Genomic DNA, 19,380 nt, shown 5'->3' with positions numbered 1-19,380 from the left:
TTATACCTCTTTAGCATAACGTAGGATTGAATCGATCGAACATTTCAAAAAAAATTCGATATGTAGTAAGAGATGAGACGGTAATGTATAGTGTTTAAATGATTTAATAGGCATCGATTAACAGACACCATCGTGAAGGAAATGAGAAGAGCGCAAGAATTTCCATTCCGCTTGTTTCCCAAATTCGAAGATTCGAACAGTTGAATTAACGTGTTAAGTACGTTGATTGGCTTAAAAATTCAACGAATTATTAATCGGCATTTGAAATTTGAGAATAAAAATTGAAATTAAGAGGACGTGTTATGTTTAGTATTTCAATAATTAATTGAATCGTATGATAAATCCATTTCTTCGATCTCTTTTACATAAAATCCATGGTAGATATACAAAACTTACTTTTTCTGGCCTTTATATCGATATTTTACTCATAAATAAATTTTATTCTTTTTACAATCGTCAATTATCGAATCTTACAATCATAGCAATAACATGTTCTATTAATTTCAATTTAGTACGAGCGATAAACTCGAACTCTAAAATGCATGTACGTATGATATACACGAATATATTCTGCGGTGCGGCGAGTCCGCAAAATTTCAACTTCCCGCATTTTTAACTTTGTATTAGTAGATAACGAACACGATGATTAATGTTACCTTACACGAATATAAACAATAATATTTGTAATAGCTGTAAATTTACATTACGACAACTCGGAGAGATATGAGATTAAACGAGAAAATTTAGACACACATTCACGCAATTTTTGCTATTATTGTTATAGCATAAAGTGTAAGTAAAATAGTTACGAATTTAACAAATTAATTAACAACTAATTAATTAACTATATATGAGCATCGAAATAATACAGTTTTATCGCGGTTTCATTGACAACGCAGACTATAAGCTGCGAGAGAATTAAAAATCAAGCAAAAAAAAAAAAAAACTGAAAAAGAACATTAAAAGTTGAACGCGAGAGAAAAAAAGAACAATAAAATCTGGCGTGTTGCATTTTCAAGGTTCTTTTAATAATTAGTCCTCCTATTAATATTTCGACTATGATTTTATGAATTTTTTCTAATCGTTTTACCAAGGAAACTATAGTAAAAAATTTGATATCCAATATACTAGATGCGTCTATCTATTCATAAAATAGTTCACAATTCGAAGAAGAATACCAAATGCCATCTATGAAAGAAATCAATAAAAAAAATTTCAATAAATTTAAACTCAAAATTCTTTAAGATGTATATAATAATAGGAGGATTAACGAAAGCTTTCTTCAGATCGAATCGTGTTCCGAAGAAATATCTTATTATGCAGATATACAAAGCTTTCACTTCGGTTTTCATTCTTTCTTGAAATTAATGAAATAAAATATGCGAATCTGTTTATTGAGAAGAAGGAGGAAAAATGCCTGGAAATACTGTCACTTGCGATAATCACGATTTACTTGTAAGATGCGAAACAAGGTCCTCGTTGAAAGAGAAAGAGAGATTACGGAAATAGAAATCCTAATGGCTTGTACGGGTACAATTTTCTCGAAAAAAAAAGTCGAAAGGAAGAAGACCACATATCCCTCGTTTTCATGTATTATAAATAATGCACCGTCGTTGCAAGGATCTTTAGAAGATCGTCCTTCCCTTCCCCATCCGATAAAAAAAAAGTATCGAAAGAAAAGAAAATTAATGTTAAACGAAATAATAAAAAGCTGAACGATCGAAGAGATGATGAAAAAAAAAATAAACACGGTAATAGCATGCGTGTGATCGAAATCGATTCCCAAATCTGCCTGCATACACCGCCACGTGTACCGACGTTTAAGTGGATCGTAATTTGTAAATTACTATGGACTTCCTAATTATATGCTGGTATATGATAATACATGTGCTCTGCCACAATAAAGCAGTTTTTTTTATCTAATATGAATGCCGTCATTTTTCTCCCAATATACCTAAAAGAACTAATCTCAATACATTTAAAATACGAATAAAACAAAATAAAGTAAAAAGATACAATTGTCAAAAGATTAACGAAATTGTGCCATTAAAATTTTATATAATCTTTTTATAGTCACCATATGCATTTCCATCAATGCATTATTTAAAGAATAAAGCAAAATAGATTTTTAATTTAATGCAAAAATATGATATAAAAATATGGTTGTAGATATTCGTTCAGTGTCGTTTTAGCAATACAAAATGTTTCTGCATATATTGCGAAGATATTCTATCGGAAAAACAGGTTGTAATTTAAATCAAGTTGTCATATCCAGTAAAGTTCACACAACCAAGGGAAAAGGCAAGGCAGGTCATTGATATCTTTAACAGCGCGAGGGTAAGTTACACAATTTCAACGACAGAGAAACGTGGCAGCACTGTACTGTTTCTGTTATTTTTTTGCGTGGATATGTCGCTTTTATTCAGTAACATCAAAAATTCGTGTCAATTCCACGTTGGATAAATTTAAATATCTATCGATAACGTAAGATGTATTACATAACTACATAGTTTACAAATATTTTTCGAATATATTAGTATTTTATCAAAATTAAAAAATAAAAATTTATGCGATGAAACACGTTATGTAAATTAATATACCTAGCCTAATTAACATTCGTACTATACAATTTATTACATCCGTAATACTAATTATGGATTTACTACACTTTTTAAAAATGAGCAATTTCATTATATATAATTAATGAAGATAAGAATATTTAAACATTTCCTCATGTAAATTGATAAAAGAGCAACCTCATTTTGCGTAAATAAGATCGTCAACAAAACATATTTTCTACTATTTCCGAATAAGTCACGTGACTATTACCGAATACTTATAAAAAAATTTGTAATTCGAAAAGACATGAAATACATTTAATTTTTGAAACAATGAACGTAAATTCAAAGTTTTAATATAATGTTAACGTAACTAACAATGAGTTTCGATATGTTCTTCATAAAGCTCCGATTTATTCTTACTGTTCATCGACAAGCGTACGCTGTCTGTTTGATCATGCGTGTTTGTATCCGCGCGTAGAAGTGGGAGTAATTGTGCATGAAAATTTGATAGGTTTGCATTAACTTAGCCGACCTCTTAAACACCTGGGCGATCAATCAGTACATATCAGAGGCAAGTCTAACATACACAATACTCTGTACACTTTATACTTTCATTATTTAAAATGAAACATAAGATCGACCAGAGATTATAGCCATCTTGCGGTGTAATTTAATTATATAGTAAAAATTTTATAAAAAGATAAAATCAACTAAAAAACATAATAAGTACCGTGAAAATTTCAATTTCTCCGATCTGGCAGTAAATTTACGGTGATGGTGCAGTCCATCCATATTAAATAACGATGAATTCGGAAGGAAGGAATCTCCGTAATGTTCGAAACTGCCGTGTGTAAAAGTTGTTGGCTTCGAGCGCGACGTGATCGATACGCAATCGTTCCGCCGAGTATCTCCGAAGTTAGTCGAGAGAGTCGAAGATAACCGAACAGCTACGAAGTTGGCCGAGTTACTGTGACCAAACGACGCGTACCGAAGAACGCGGGGTCTTCTCCGGCTTGGATTGAAACAGCGTTCGCGTCTACGGGCGCGGTTTTGCGTCTCGAGCTGGCGTTTTACATGGTAAAATGTCCTCCCTCGACTATCTGGACCTGTGTCGATTATGTCTTGTGAAGGACCGTGTTTCGGTACCAATTTTCGAGGGTGAGGGAGACGTACGGCAAATATTTCTCAAGATCGCCGCCTGCCTACCGGTCAAGGTAAGCCAACTACGCCATCGCTTCGACAATGGCGATCCGCCATCTTGTGCATTTTCATAGATACACCGCATTTCCTTAATCGTCCACGACTTTTCGACCTCCCAGTAGATGTATTTGCCTCCGATCATTTTAGAGATCGCCCTATAGACAAGAAATTTCAAACAGTTCCAGGCCATCGATATCCAAATAGCCTTATTGCTAGTGCTGTACTGTTTATCTTTTCTTTTCTGTTCATTCTCTCCAACTCATCCACGACGCTACGAATTATTTAATAGAATTTTGCCGCGCTTTTTTCCGTACCTTAATGTATTGCGGATCTACCCAAATTTTTTCATCATCGTCTGAATAACAGCCCGTTGTTATTTTCATTCGAAAGTGACAATTCACGGTATTTCTTTATTCACAGCAACTATAACTGAATAATCCTCTTCCTTTTCGACATCTTGCTTTCGACATCATTGTTTCTATTATAAAATAAGTACCTATAATTGACTATTCGTACTTTTTGAAGTCGTTCCATTAATAGTTGTTTTCAATGTTGCGACATAATACTTTGAAATTGCTTTTGTGAAAAAGTTCGATTAATTTAATTCTTATATTTATTGTTGCAATCATTTATTTACAGATTTTGAATTTGGTAAATAATTCAATGCATTATTTAAATGAAATATGAATCATTTACATTGATTTATTCTTTAAGTATTCCTAATAAATGTTTTAAATTTGTTATCCATTATTACTGTGATTACTAATTTATCTTATGACTTATGATTTGTGTCATTCATATTATTCATGGAGTACTAAATTCATTATAGAAAACTACTTTCATTATGTATATAAATATAAAATTCGTTATAAATTGTTTTTTTTTACATATGATTCCAGCTTACAAGAGAAGATAAGTTACCCAAAAAAATATGTGATGATTGTGTGTATAAAGTAGAATTATTTTATCAATTTTGGAATACTACTGCGAACGCAGAGAAACAACTATTACAATGGCTGGGAGAAGTCAGCTTAGAAGACAAACAGGGTTATGTTACCAATGTTCTCAATACGGTAATTTTTTTTCCATATAATATTTGTTATTATATTTGGTCCATAACAAAATCTAAAAGCATAGATAGTCTTTTATTTTTTTTTGGCATTCAGTTCCATGTTTACCTTAGTTACTGTTACTATTACTGATAAAAATATTTAAATATTATTAATCTTTACTTCCGTAAGTTTTTTAATTATTCAATTTATTGAACTTTGCTATTTTTAATTGACATTCATACTTAAAATGTACGTTAGTAATTTTATTATATTTTAAAGTAATGGTGCATTTGAAGGTTATATTTTGTTTGTAGTCATAAAAGATGAAAAATATTTTTATTTACTTATATGAAATATAAAATATTTGAAAATAATAAATTTTGTATCTTATGTTCAATTGCAGAGTGTAATGAAACAAGAACAGAATTCAGAGAACAGGTTAGATGGCAATGTGATGCAGCAAGTGGGAGAGCATCAAAACAATATGGGGATGGCTATGATGGACAACATGGGTTTGGGTATACCCATGATGATATCAAGTGCTAATCAACAACAAATCACCTCAGTTCCTATGGATACAAGCAGTAATACTGTACAAACCGTTCAGGCAGTACCTGGTCCAAGTTCACAAACCACACATAACCAAATACCGCAGAATCAAACAAGCACTACGCAGCAAGAAGATGAAGAGGAAAGTAGTGAAGATGATGAAAACTCTGATGAAGATTGTGATGGAGATGAAGGTAGGTCTTGTAACAAGATCTTTATATTTTTTTCCTTTCTTTTCCAAATTTTGAACATCTGTATAAAAGAAATGAATTTATGTATGTTTCTATTCTCTTCCATTAGGTCTACCTGTAAAAGAAGAAAGTGAAGAGGATCCCAGCAATAGAACCATAGAGCCTACAACCTTTGTAAATGTTTCCCTGGCATGTGACGAGGCAGGACCTTCTGGATTACAACAACAAAAAATTTCTGATATGCCAGAAATGCCAATTCCACAACCAACTGACGGGGATCCCAAATCTGGGTGAGTCTTTTATTCGTATGTTATATCTCAAGAGCCAAAGATGCCATTTTGTTGTGGTAATCGCAAACATTTACACAGACATTTTAATGTTCATTTACATGTACATTAAAACATGTATATGTAATTTACATGTTCATAGCTTTTTTCTTTTAAAAAACTTCAAACTTGTATAATTTGAACCAAGTTACGTGTTTTGATTTGTGATTACTTGATTCTGATTACTTGTACAGTGATTTCTATTGAAAATATCAGAAATCTGTATATTTATAATATTTCACATAATTTGAGTCTAAATCACTTTTCTTTCTTTTGTATTTAGGAGTTAAATATTACTATCTAAAAAAACATTTTATGTGTCCAAATTAATCATTTTTAATGTGTATAATATTTTAAATAATAGTTTATTCACATTATTTTTATTCTTATTATGATTGCATGTACTCTGTATAGTTTTAATTTTTGACTTTAAGATAAAATACACTTTTAATTTTTGGTTTTGAGATAAGATACATAAGAGTTAGCCACCTAATTGAAATAAATAAGGTGCAGTGGGATAATAAGGTAAGTTAATACACACCCCACAACCATCTTTGGCTCTCTGTATTTTGCAATTTGATGTTTTCTTCAATATTTCAATAATTTGTATTTCATTTCAACAGAACTATTTAATTATGTGTATAGCATATCCACATTTAGGTAAAAAGTTTGGGCGTGTTCATTTTAAAAAACAAATTGCAAAATACCTGAATATTCTTACATGTGATGGCATGTACTTAGAGTTCATTTCAATAAGAATAAGTGAAACAACATTTGAAATTCTTATATCATACACAATGTTTAGATTCGAATTTGTTATAACTTTCCTATTTAAATGAACTCTACCCTAGTTATTATTGATACATGTACAATAAATGGACAGAGGGATTCTACTAATTACGATCTAGTCTATTAACACCTGTACGGCCTGTGTTTTAACATGTACGTAAGTGAATCAATTGTTGTGTAGCACTTAACGCACAACAACAGGTATTTAATCCCTCTGTTCAATTGAGAACCAGATGTTTACATGTTGTCAGTATCAATATCCCACGCTTACGTGAAGGCACAAAATGCCGCACACGGCTAACAATAGGCCGACCAAAAATCACAAACTAATATTTCGTAAGCTAACGTCACGACATAATAGACGCTTGGTGCATAATAAAAGTGTCACCAAACCGTTATGATTCGTAAAAAGAGAAAAAAGAAAAGAGAATCAAATACCGTTTCTTGTCGTCTTCGTGCTTTCCAATGCCTACGCTTTTACATTATCGTCAGGACCACAGTAACATTTAGTATATCGGTTAGTCTGTAAGTGCTATCGTTCTGTTAATTGCGCACAAAACCCGCTGATAAGCCGTGTGATGTTCTTGCCACGAGTTCGGTTTCAATCAATACCACTTGTGGCTGGCATTTATGTTAGGTGCCGGTCCAAAACAATCGAGTGTTTTACGGGCAAAAATAAGTTCATTTAAAACGAAAGAAAATAAAATAATTAGAGTAATAATTAATCGAGATGTGATGAAGAATCGAAGAATAATCATCGTATTGAGAAACATGAAGAGGACTTCAGACAAAATTTTATTGAAGGCGAGTATCAAGTTTTTGTATATTTTCGGACTCTTATTTAATAGTATATAAGTATGATTTCAACAAAATTTATTGTTTTCCATTTACATTTACATGTTTCCAAAGAATTCGTGATTTTATTCTTTGGAGCTTTTCAGCGCGCGTCTCAGCATATTTTTTGCTGAAAATTCGCTGCGCTTGTGTTATACAAATTTTGGTCGCGCACTATTATGTCGCGCGGATTATTTTATTTCTGACATGATTCAAAAAGCAATCGATACATTTTGCAAAATTTTGCATACTTCGATGCTTACATAAAACCAGGCTGCGTTTACGCGCCGGTGAGAAAGCAAGCAAATGTTTGCATTTCGTTTTGTATATTTGTGGCGCAGTGTATTTGCATCGGTACACTGAAGGTAATACAGATGCACGCAATGTTATATTTGCGCAATGTATTTTCCGATTACGAATTACGATTTGAGAACAGCGTGGAATTTGAAACATTTCTTGTTTCCATTTAAAATTGTTACTGTATATTCGTCATATTTTATCGTAATTTATAGATACCATTAAAACTTTTGACGTTTTTATATTATAACGTGAGTGAACATTTTTTTTGCAAAGACTGTTAATTAGAAGTTTGTGGTGAAAGAAAATAAGAAGATACTGCATGGATGTTGGACAATCGACATAAAGGTGAGGATTCAATTTTCATTTAATATTACAATAATTTGATCTTTAAAAGTACTGTATCTTAGTAAAGATAACGACTTTTTAGCAAGGTTTTGCTTTCTTCTAACTTTTTTGCCAAATTTTGTAGCTTAACTTTTCTTCCTCTGCTGGTTTGCTGTAGAAACCTTTAATTTCTTTCTCGATTTTTATGCCAATTACTTCATCATGAGTCTAGAGACGTGGAAAGGCGAGAGATAGTTTAAGAATTAAAACGCGCGAATGTTTCTATCTTCTTTAATTAGATTCATTACTAATTAATTTAATATAAATAAAATCGTGAAAAGTGTCAAGTATAACTTTCTTATTTAACATCTTATTTATACATAAAAATAATACGTTTAAATTTTCAAAGGACGAGACAACTATATCGTATAAACTGCAAAGGTAAAGTGAAAATATAAAGAATAATTTCTTTACGATCTTCCGAAACGAATATACTCTTATCTGAGGAATATAATATAGTCTTGTAATATATAATATTCTTCGTACTAACAAAGAAGATCGTGAAGATGTTCGACGGAGAACGATGACGACACAAAACTCTCTAAGCTCGATTTGCACTTACGCTCTCGTCGCACTCTCTTTACTGCTGTGTCTTTAGAAGGGAAACCACAATGCCCAAGCACTTTGCACGGTCACTATGCAAAAATTATCACGCAGCGTAAATTCTCTATTTTTCCGCTTTCGTATCTTTTCTCACCGCCGCCTGTTGCAAGAAAGAAAGTAAGATCACAGGAACGAATCAAAAGACAATGCCTATGTGTATCGTACGGTGCTATTCGCCGCTGCATTGTCCTTGGGTTTTGTCGATTTCAGGGAAGGAAGCGAGACGTTCGGCGGATTGTCGGGGATGCTACGTCAAATACTTTCGCCATCGCCCGAGACGGGAGATACCGGTTTACCGGTCACTTGTACCTTGCTTCAGAACAACTCTATGTTCTCCAATCAGTCGTCAATGATGTCCTCAACGTATCAAACCGTCCCATCCCATTTGCCGTCCATTTGTACCGATCAGATTCTTTTGGATCACGTGCAGATCGTCACTGAATCCTATCCATGTCCCACCTGTGGCCTTGAATTTCGAAGTGCTCTGAAACTGAATTACCATATAAGAACGAGTCATCCGACTCTGCCGGAGTTCGAGCACAATATAGAGAATCCGATGAGATACTCGTGCGCCGTTTGTTCACGAAGTTTCTACGCTCTGAGTCACTTGAGGATGCACGAGGTGACGCATTCCGCGCCAGTGGCAACCTCTTGCGCACCGATCCCGACTATATCGACATCGGTGAACGTAGAGAAGACGTTCGCCTGCGATCGTTGCCAAGCTAGTTTCCGGTATCGTACGCTTCTCGAGCGACACAGGAGGATGCACGAGGTCGGCCAGGAGAAGCCTTATTCCTGCCCTAGGTGCTTAATGCGTTTCGAGACGCGAAACCTGTACAATCATCACGCGAAAACACACAAACCGATCCTGACAGCCAACGATAGGATAACTGACACCGTAGTGTCTTCCGGTGATCCGGTCACTAGCAGTATTAGTGGTACTATGGCATCGTCAAACAAATCGGTAGTCTCGTATCCGTGCGATTCGTGCTCGAAACAATTCGCAAGCATCGAGTCATTGACTACCCATAAGGCTGTACATAGGTCCAGGCCGCTCGTATGCGACGTATGCGGCAAGGGTTTTACACATCGCAAGTATTACGTGGTGCATCAACGTATCCATACAGGAGAGAGGCCGTATCTTTGTGCCATGTGTGGCAAATCGTTTACACAAGCATCCACGCTTACCGTCCATCGTCGATATCATACCGGAGAACGTCCTTATACCTGCACATTGTGCGGTAAAGGATTCGTTACCAGAACGATCATGCTGAATCACATGAAAAAGCATTGAACTCGATCATCGTGATCGTGTACGATAAGAAACGTTTGTCAACCGAGTGTACGTTAAAAAAACGTATAAATTTAATTATTTCGTAAATAACGAAAATACGCAAGATATATCAATATTCGAGTTGTGTTACAGAAGTTTATGATTTTTTCACGTTATTGTTTAATTGTTGGTTAAAGTTTAGTCTGTTATAATGATGGTGCAAGAGCAGTTGCATATTTGCACTCATTTCTAATCGCGGTAAGAATAGGTATATATGTATTAGTTAGGAAATTAAATTTCTTTCTACTTCTGAGAAGATTCGGTTCGAAATTGTTTTTTTGCTTAACAAAGATGGTTTCTTTCTAGAAAATCATTCTCGAAGTGCCTTAAATCGCTTAAAAAATAGAAGATTATTTAATTATAACGCGTATTGCGCGAATTCGTCACAATGATCTTGTAAACATCTTTACAAAATTCAACCATAGTAATAATCTATCGTATTTTTAAATTCGTTAAATTCGACGAATTTGTTAATTAGTACCAGGGGTACATAAACGGAATTATTAACTAATCTTATGTGTAACATGCATGTCGTCACTGTGATACTGTTTGTTCGTGTATATTCGAAATATTTTAAGCGCTCTAGTATACCTTTTTCGATTTCTTTAACTTTTAGAATCGCGAAATTTTGTTCGAAAATGTCGATTTCAAACACGAAATTTGCTTCAACTAAAATTAGTACCTGTTTAACTAACTTTTTAATGTGCCTAAAAGATAGAGTTTTTGAGAAGTTTTAATCGACGAAATATGAAAAAGACATTCTACATAGGAAGAGCTAATTGTAATAATTGCGTATAAAGTGTTAAAAATTATTTGATGTTAAAATATCGTTATAATAGATAGAGAAGCATTAGCATACGATTAATGTACGAGTATACGATTATTTTAAGCATTTTTAGTTAAACCGATAGATCAAGATGATGTAGTTAGCGTTTCAGCATTAACAATGAATTCATGTGCCTCTAATTAATGTAAGTACAGGGTCACTACATATGAATATCGTAAAACGTAAGTATGAAGACGCTTAAATATTTCTATGTAATCTCGTGAAAAATAAGATCTCTGCTATTGATATTCTGAATAACATAGTTATAATTAATCGTTGGACGTAATCGTTGCTAAAAGATTTCTAAGAATTTTATCACTCCTGAATGTAATTTTTCGTCTAATTAAAGTTTTCAATGTTACTAGAGAGTTGTATATCCATTTTGGAGAATAGTATTTCTTTTTTCTTTTACTACTACTAATAATTTATATCGAATTATATTGAGAGATAATGGTATGGTGGTTCGAGCATTTATAATAAATTTTAATTTTCATCGTCGAATTCAGAAACCTCCATTGGATAAAGAATATTCTGTGACAATAGTGCTAAATCACTGTGTAACTTTTATATTGAACAAAGTTTTGTATACATTTTTTTTTAATTATGTTAACTCAACAATGGTAAATTTTAATATTTAAAATAGATTTATGTGATATACATAAATAAGCGGTTCGACAAATTTTTTCTTGAGTTTCATTTTCTTTAATATTAATTACTGAATATCCTTAAAATTAAATATACATATTCGATCAGAAACTCGAACATAAATTCAAGATGGTGGATGTATCACGTGATTGGATCGTCGATAATATAGAGCAGCATGTGGTAAGTGTACGACAGAGACTTTACGTTTAAAAAAAAATACAATCATATTATCAATTACAAATTATTGTATACTTTTTTTAATATTTACCGGTATTATTGATACGGTAAATATATAATGCAACAATAATTATTTATTTTGTATAATTATTGCCTACGTACATAGGCAAGCAACTGTCGCAGCACCATTTTTAACCATTTTTTTTATTTATTAATTTGTATAAGCATCAAATATATTGAACAATTGAATATGGTAAAAAAAATTATCGTTAAATCGAAAACTCGATCGCATTAAATAAAATCGAGTATTGGAAAGACCATGTGGGAGTATGTTATAATATCATTGAGTAATACATTTACAAATTAAGCATTCTCGTTCGTATTAAGATAAACGCGTTTTAATAATACACTGTGTAAATTTACGAGCTCCGAAGAAGTTTAAACGTAAGAACGCGATGAAGGAAAAAAATACTGGAAAGCACCGAGGCACTTTATGAAGTACTTAATCTCGTAAAGGCGTACATTATCCCCGAAAAAATCTGACAAAATAAAACCATTATTAAAACCCCTAAAAGGAAAGAGTACAGTATATCGATCGTATAGAAATAATACGTTGATTGATCTACGTTTTGTGTCTCTCTTCTTTCCAGATATTTTGTGTCAAAGCTTCAGATGGTACCTCAGGATGAGCAAGAATGCAGCCCGAACGATGAGATGTTTGATCACGAAGATACAGAGCAGCTGCTCGTCGCGAATCGTTTGCATGTTCCGAACGTGGGGAAAGCGGAGATAATCATCGCTGATGATATCGTGCAGTGCAATCTCTGCGGAGATGGTTTCGTTACCGAGCATGCTCTCGCTTTACATTTAAAAATGCACGAACAGGACGAAGCACAATTACAAGAGGATCAGTTTGTTTGCGAGCACTGTGGTCGCAGTTTCACAACGATCTCCGAATTTAAAGAGCACCAATCAGAGCACGAAACGGATGAGAAATACGCTTGCGAAATGTGCGACTATGTTACAGAGCATAGAGAGAGTCTAATCCTCCATCAGAAACGTCACAATAACGAATACGAATGCGACATTTGTGGTGCCAATTTCGTTTCTTCTAGGAGCTACGAAGAGCATCAATCCATGCATTCGGATGAAAAACCGTTTCAATGCGAAATATGTAGTGCTCCTTTTCGATATCGTCAAGGTTTGAGATTGCATGCGAAGCTGCATCAGCCCGATTACGTGCCACCTCAAAGAAAACACCATTGCGAGCTCTGCAACAAGCGTTTCTCCAGGAAACAGGTATTATTGGTACACATGAAGACGCACGGAAACGCAGGCTCCCAGAACGAATATATTTGCCCAGTTTGTGGCAAAGCTGTCTCTAGTAAGACGTACTTGACCGTACATTTGCGCAAGCATACAGGAGAAAAACCGCATGTCTGCGATCTCTGTGGTAAAGGGTTTATCTCGCAGAACTATCTGAGCGTTCATCGACGCACACATACTGGAGAAAAACCGCATAAGTGCACCCACTGCGAGAAACGGTTTACTCAACGAACCACTCTGGTGGTGCACCTCAGGGGACATACCGGAGATCGGCCATATCCTTGCACCTGTTGTCATAAATCTTTTGCTTCGAAAACGATGTTGAATTCACATTTAAAGACGCATGCTAAGCAGAGTGCACGACAGCAACAAGAACAGCAGCAGCAACAGCAATTGCAGCAAGAACAGGATGTTCAGCAAGAACAGCCTCTTGATACAATTACTATATTGTTACCTAGTTAGGATATTTCGAATAATTGATTATCTATTGTGAAATCAAGGCCTTGTAGAAGAGTTATCAATTCGTAAGGAAAAAAGTTACTTATGCTTGAGTAGATAGAGTGGGGTATTTGTATTATTTGTGATGAAGAGAAAGGTAGTTATTTAGTCAGCGATTATTATTCAAATGCTCATTTATTTTTATACGATAATAGAAATCATGGAACAAGAAAAATCGAAACGTTGAGAGAGATATTTCACGTTACTGTTTTGAGCATTTATTCTACGCACATTTGGTTCCATGTTGAACCGCTGTTAACTATTTCGATACTTATTTTATACATTGGAATATTATTTGACGGGATACTGAAAGTTTTAAGAACGAATCATGATGCCAGTTTGAATTTACCGAATAAGAGTGCTATATGAGTTCCTCGCTAACATGACTATTAATCATTTATTAAACTGGTGAAATTTCTAGTTAGAATCTCGGCTTAAGAATATTTTTGAGTTTCTTTTTTACATTTGCATTTAACTGTTTTATATATTAAAATCTTGTACGAGGATTACATATATGTAATAATCATATGTACGTACATTCTAGCAAGTATTCCATTTTATTAACACGTTTAGGTAAGCTTAATTGTAAATTAACAGTTTCCTTTTTCTTTTTAACTTTACGTATAGAATATGAAAAATCGTAAATGTATAGAATAATATCTCTTATCAATTATTACACATTTTAAAATCTCATGTTGCATACTGTATTCATGTACGAGCGTCGAACGAAACTTTTTACATATAATTTTATGTTAATACAACCGTCCACGCTTCTAAACATTTTTTACTATTATATTACTTCAATACTCAACTTTTCTTTTACACGCGTATGTGATTTACCATAGAATAGAATTTTGCGAGGGGTGCTTTAAATTAGTGTACAACAATATACTTATACGATTACTATACGATAGTGCCTTAGTTATTGCGCGGTGTGTTTTCCGCAGGAAAAAACACATATGCATTTAAGATATCCGAATTAATGAATTATAATGCATATACAATAGGTATTAGTTACGAAGTTAACAGATATAATTCACTGTTTTGACTTGTAAGGGAGCCTTAATCGTTGGTAGTTATGCTTGACGAGTGCAAATAAATTAAGCGGAGAAACAATCACATAAATTACACTACTGTAAACGATTAGGATTATGTGAGAAACAGTACTTTAATTTGTGATAATGCCTTTTCCGGATAAGTGTATAAAATGATTACGATATATAGTGGTTGCCCTAAAAAATAATTTTTTTTCTAGTTAAACGTTGTTTTCATTCGTGGCATCGCACTTTCTTAATTTATAAAGCTAGCGTAATTGCGTTGAATACAATACCGAACTTCTTATTTATCGTGTGGCTTTTGTTATACTTGGTGCATAGTAACTGGGAAAATAGTTCTTCTATATCCTATTATTAAAACTAGTAGTCGTAGTGTGATATATCGTTTTGGTATATCATTAAATGTAGATAGTATTAATTACATGAGTTAATATGTTTATAGGGTTTAAGATCTTCGTTTATGATTGAGAAAAAGATGAAATTTGATGCCTAAATTTCTAATGATCCAACTCATTAATTTCGCAGGCGATGTATATAAATCACAGAGTGTATGAATCAAATGAATGCATGAAACCGTTGAAGCCTGATTATTTTTAAAGATATCTAATCATTGTTTATTGTCCAACTCAGATAGAGCAATAGTCTTCTTTTGTAAACAAATTCATAAAAATAAACAATACAGTAAATATTTTGTTTTATATTTACACACATAAAACTTCGTTCATTATTCTATGTAAATTAGTAACGTTATTTAAATTGCGAATACTTTTTATTTTTCATTTTTATCGCGAATATCGTTGTCTATCGGTTCTGATGATCGGTTCCTAACGATGCTTTTAGCGACGCGAATATTACAGAAATCTGACATCGAGCATTTTTCCAAGTTACGTTCTTTTCGCATGCTTTTCATGGCTGTGTGCATTTTGTGCAACGTGTTCACGATACAATTGTCTGTCTCATATCATTTATCCAAACGATTCCTCGAAGAAATTGTCTCTCACGAATCATTGATCGCTGTTTGACTGGCTTTGTGCAGTAAGTAGCTTCATCTTCTTTCAATTGTGTCATCTGTATAGCTATTCTCGATTCATGTGATTGATATTTTTATCAAAAAGAAAAAAAAAAGACATAATCTGCTATCGACAAAGAAAACAGATTTAGCTTTGAAGATAAAGTAAAGCAAAATTGGAATCAAGTACATTTCCAGACATCTTCCCTTGACTCGACGTTTCATGAAAACTGCATTAACTACTTAAGTAACGTCTTCGTTCTGTGCGTGCAAGCGTCCGATTTATAAGGCAGCTCACGCTTTATTGTCTTTTTGCAGACCGAAAAGCGTGAAGACGATACCAGCCAAACGGAATCAGTCTCGCACCGCTAAATCGTCCAACGAGGAAGCTCGATCGTTTGTGAACAAAGTGATCGATAACTCTCACATCGTCCAGGAAGCATCGTATCGATGCGAGTCCTGTGACGAGGAGTTCGACACGGAGGCTGCTCTGTTGGTACACAGAACCGAGCAATCGATCCTTCGAACTCGGGAAGCATTGAAAAAAGCTGAAAAGAAATACACATGTGACGCGTGCTGCGAAAGTTTCACGAAGAAAATACAACTGTTCAAGCATCGACGAGGTCGATGCAAAGAGTCGACAATAGCTGAGAGCAAACAGCATAAAGCGAAGGACAAAACGATAAAAACGAAACAGAAGGAACCGAATGTTTCTACTGGTCCGATCGAGTGCAACGTGTGTCATAAAGTTTTTAAGAAGAAGAAATATCTAAATGTTCATAAAACGTTGCATGGAGCGCCTCATATTTGTCACGTATGCGGTGCAAAACTGACTTCTGAATATTATTTGAAGATTCACATTAGGAGACACAATAAAGAATTCACTGAATTTTGCGAAGTGTGTAACAAGGGATTTTACTTAAAGGCAACGCTGAAAACGCATATGAGCGTGCATAGTAATGATAAACCGTGCATTTGTGAGGTTTGTCACAAGTCTTTCGGTAATAGAGTATATTTGAGAAGTCACATGAAAATTCACAGTCAGCCTGAGAATAGGAGGAAGTACAGATGCGAGATTTGTGGGTTCGAGACTTTCTACAGTTACTGTTATAAGGAACATCTGTGGACGCATACGGGAGAAAGTCAGGTGGCTTGTGAGGTTTGCGGTAAATTGATCAGAAGACAGTATATGAAGATTCATATTAGAATACACACTGGTGAGAAGCCGGAGATCTGTGAATTTTGCGGGAAAGCATTTAGTTCGAGAAAGTATCTGATTAAGCATCGAAGAACTCATACAGGGGAAAGACCTTATAAATGTAAAATCTGTGAGAAACGATTCACGCAACGAGGCACCCTGAGCGCCCATCTGCGTCGACACGAGGTTGCTAAATGAAGGGTGCCTTGAGTTTTCATCGAATTCTGTAATTGTTATTCTATGTTTTATTGTTAATAAGCAGACTAATTTAAAGATTGTAATTGTATTATTTTATTTTAATTCGTAAACTTAACATTATTGATCTTTTTAACGGTATTGAAAATTGTGGATTCTTACATAGTATTATACATACGTACAGTTCGTCTTAAATATTGAGAGTTTAACTATTATTAATAAGAATATGTGATTTGTGAAAATTGTTTTACAATTGTGTTTGTTTGTATAGCTCACAGATGTTAAAAATAATAACGATTTAAAGACTAACGGTGTTGGAAAATATCTTTCTTTTTTAATGTCGAAAAATGTTTGTAATGTTCCATGATTGTAATTTGTATTATGGAAGAATAGTGTGTTATGTTAATTGTTTTAAACAGACAAGTTGCGTAAATTGTATATAATGTAATAAGATTAATGATACAGGGACATAAATTACCATATCGCTTGTAGTATTTTAATATCTTAGTAAGGATATGGAAATATTAAAAATTCCATTTTAATAAAAAGTCAAATACTTTTAAATTTAATCTAGATCGGCCCCCTTAGGTTAGTATATTTTGTTACTTCGAATGGTTTGCACGACAGCTGGTAAGTAAATGATAAATGATTCTTGAGCTGGAAGAAATATTTAAAAAAATACCTACACTTTGCAATAAATTGGTTGGCAATAAATGCCAAATTAACAGACTATTGCGAATTCACTGTTAGATAGCCCTTAACAAATATTAAAATTGAAGTATATTTTAAAATATATAATTTCCACGAAATATCAATTTTCGATACGATTTCTTCAGAAACTTTGACGTGAAAATTAGAAATGTGTACGAATATAGAATACTGAATATGAAAATAATTTCATACATGAAAGTCTAACAATATTAAATTTTAAAGGTTTCCTAAAAATTGTATACATATTATAACTTTTTAAGAAAAGAACGATATCAAGGGGTTTTGATTATTCTGAAAATTCTATTCTAATAAATATATATAAATATATCCTATAAGCTATTTAATCTATTGTATCTACAATTTTACATCTCGTTTTTATTTTACTCTACGTAAAAGCTTCATGACATTTCCTACAAATTTTCACTTTCTCTTCGAAGTATATTACATCTTTATTAATGTTAAACCACCAACAGCAGAAGAAATATCGTGATCGGTTCGTATCTAAGCGGAAGAAAATTTCTTATTCGAGAACAAGTATATTACCATGTTAATTGCGTCTCATTACATTCCATACGTTGACGTGTCTTGTCCATTGCAGGTGTCAGGAGATCAGCGTGGAGGAAGCGAAAATAGAGCAGATAGAAACGCTCGAGGATATGGAACTGGTCAAGTACCAGAATGACGTTTGCACGGTCGAAGAATTCGAACAGATCAGTCATCAAGAGATAGTAACGGACACGTTAGAAGAAAGTAACGACACGGAGATGAAATTGATTCTCGAAGAAGAAGAAGAAGAAGAAGAAGAAACAGGGAACGTTAACATAGATTATAACAATAAATACGAGAGCAGAAAATGCTCTGTCATTTATGAATGCGACGTCTGTAACAAAAAAATGCGTAAGAAGCTTCAATTTCTAAAACATAGGCAGGACCATGAAAGGAATTACAAAAAAACTGGTGGTCATTGCGAGGAATGTGATAAAAGTTTCGCGGATGAAGAGAAATTGAAGAAACACATGATCAAAGTGCACCAAAAGGAGAAGCCTTTCCAATGTGTTCTCTGTAATAAATGTTTCAAAACGGAAGAATTCTTAAAGACACATCTGAAGCAACACAACAAACGTTTCACGTGCGATATCTGCGGTATCTCGAAGGTGTCTGGCTACGATCTTCGTTTACATAAAAAGAAACATAACGAGGAATATGTGACGCACTGTGAAATCTGCGGCAAAGGCTTCTACACGAACCAAACCCTGGAAAGACACTTACTTACACATACCGGGGAGAAACCATTCGTTTGCAAGGTGTGCAACACCCCTTACGCGAGTGCTGCATATCTGAATATGCATATGAAGTCTCACGGCGAACGAGAGAAACACAAGTGCAATATTTGTAATTTCGAAAGTTACTGGAAGGCGGCTCTAAAGGTGCACCTTAAGATACACACTGGAGAGAACCTGATCACGTGTGAGATATGCGGGAAATCAGTCTCGAGTAAAGCTTATCTGCAGATCCATATGCGTATACATTCTGGCGAGAAACCACACGTTTGCGAAGTATGTGGCAAAGCCTTCAGCGTTCGAAAATATCTGATTGTACATTTGAGAACGCATACAGG

At 34.0% G+C, this 19,380-nt stretch overlaps 1 protein-coding gene across 5 annotated transcripts in view; it reads left to right on the top strand.

Annotated features, from left to right (window-relative positions):
- Positions 1-3,506: 3,506 nt before the first annotated feature.
- Positions 3,507-19,380, top strand: part of LOC100647332 (zinc finger protein ZFP2) — a 36,321-nt gene continuing 20,447 nt past the window's right edge. For 4 of the 5 annotated variants that reach the window (XM_020862752.2, XM_048404845.1, XM_020862748.2 and 1 more), the window contains exons 1-4: positions 3,507-3,775; positions 4,661-4,834; positions 5,217-5,556; positions 5,663-5,843. In XM_020862752.2, coding sequence (XP_020718411.1) covers positions 3,644-3,775; positions 4,661-4,834; positions 5,217-5,556; positions 5,663-5,843 — 827 coding nt within the window. In that variant the 5' untranslated portion in view covers positions 3,507-3,643. Of the gene's footprint in view, positions 3,776-4,660; positions 4,835-5,216; positions 5,557-5,662; positions 5,844-12,420; positions 15,336-19,380 lie in introns of those variants that run through there. The other variant, XM_020862753.2, reaches the window with a different exon arrangement.

Source organism: Bombus terrestris, chromosome 4 (assembly GCF_910591885.1).
Source record: "Bombus terrestris chromosome 4, iyBomTerr1.2, whole genome shotgun sequence".
Lineage (NCBI taxonomy): Eukaryota > Metazoa > Arthropoda > Insecta > Hymenoptera > Apidae > Bombus > Bombus terrestris.
Note: the sequence above shows the minus strand (reverse complement) of the source record. Positions and strands in the feature narration are given on the sequence as shown.